Source organism: Myotis davidii, unplaced genomic scaffold, assembly GCF_000327345.1.
Source record: "Myotis davidii unplaced genomic scaffold, ASM32734v1 scaffold399, whole genome shotgun sequence".
In the NCBI taxonomy this organism is placed as follows: Eukaryota; Metazoa; Chordata; class Mammalia; order Chiroptera; family Vespertilionidae; genus Myotis; species Myotis davidii.
This window is the reverse complement of record NW_006292094.1, coordinates 6,895,818-6,896,495: the sequence shown is the minus strand read 5'-3', so window position 1 is coordinate 6,896,495 and position 678 is coordinate 6,895,818. Positions and strand designations below refer to the sequence as shown.

The window sequence follows — 678 nt, the reverse complement described above, 5'->3', positions numbered from 1 at the left end:
GGACCTCGTCCTCCGAGAAGGGGGGGTGCCGGGCCACCAGGTTGATGAAGCGCCTCAGCGCCCTCCTCCGCGCCTCGATGAACTCCCTGTCCGCTGCAGGAGAGCTCGGTCACACTGGTCTGGGCGCCTCGGGTGGGGACCCCCACTCTCCACGCGGCAGCCCCGGGGGCGGGCAGAGCCCCCGCACCCACCCCACAAACGTGTGGTCAGGCAGCCGAGGGAAGCCGGGAGCCCGTTCATCCGACTCTGCGTCTGCGCACGTCACCTCCGACAGGGAAGGGCGTGCCACACGCAGCGACTCACCCCGCTCTCCCTTCACCTCACCGCCTCCCCCTGGATGGGACCGACTAAAAGGCCTCACCGGCTCAATGCTTCCCTTCAGAAAGCAAAGCCGCCCGCGCACTTGAGGTGCTTAGTCTGGCCCTAAAGAGAAACTGTCTAAAACAGCCGTAGGCAAACTATGGCCCTTGGGCCAGATCCGGCCCGTTTGAAATGAATAAAACTATTGAAAAAAAAGACCGTACCCTTCTATGTAATGATGTTTACTTTGAATTTATATTAATTCACACAAACACTCCATCCATGCTTTTGTTCCGGCCCTCCGGTCCAGTTTAAGAACCCATTGTGGCCCTCGAGTCAAAAAGTTTGCCCACCCCTGGAAGGGCATGTGGGAGGGTG

General features: G+C 59.6%; 1 protein-coding gene across 1 annotated transcript in view; it reads right to left on the bottom strand.

Moving 5' to 3' along the window:
* Positions 1-678, bottom strand: part of SNX8 (sorting nexin 8) — a gene marked incomplete at its 5' end in the record, with an annotated part of 33,215 nt that overhangs the window by 14,871 nt on the left and 17,666 nt on the right. Inside the window, one exon of the mRNA XM_015565160.1 lies at positions 5-93. Within this exon, the coding sequence (XP_015420646.1) occupies positions 5-93 (89 nt within the window). The remainder of the gene's footprint in view (positions 1-4; positions 94-678) is intronic.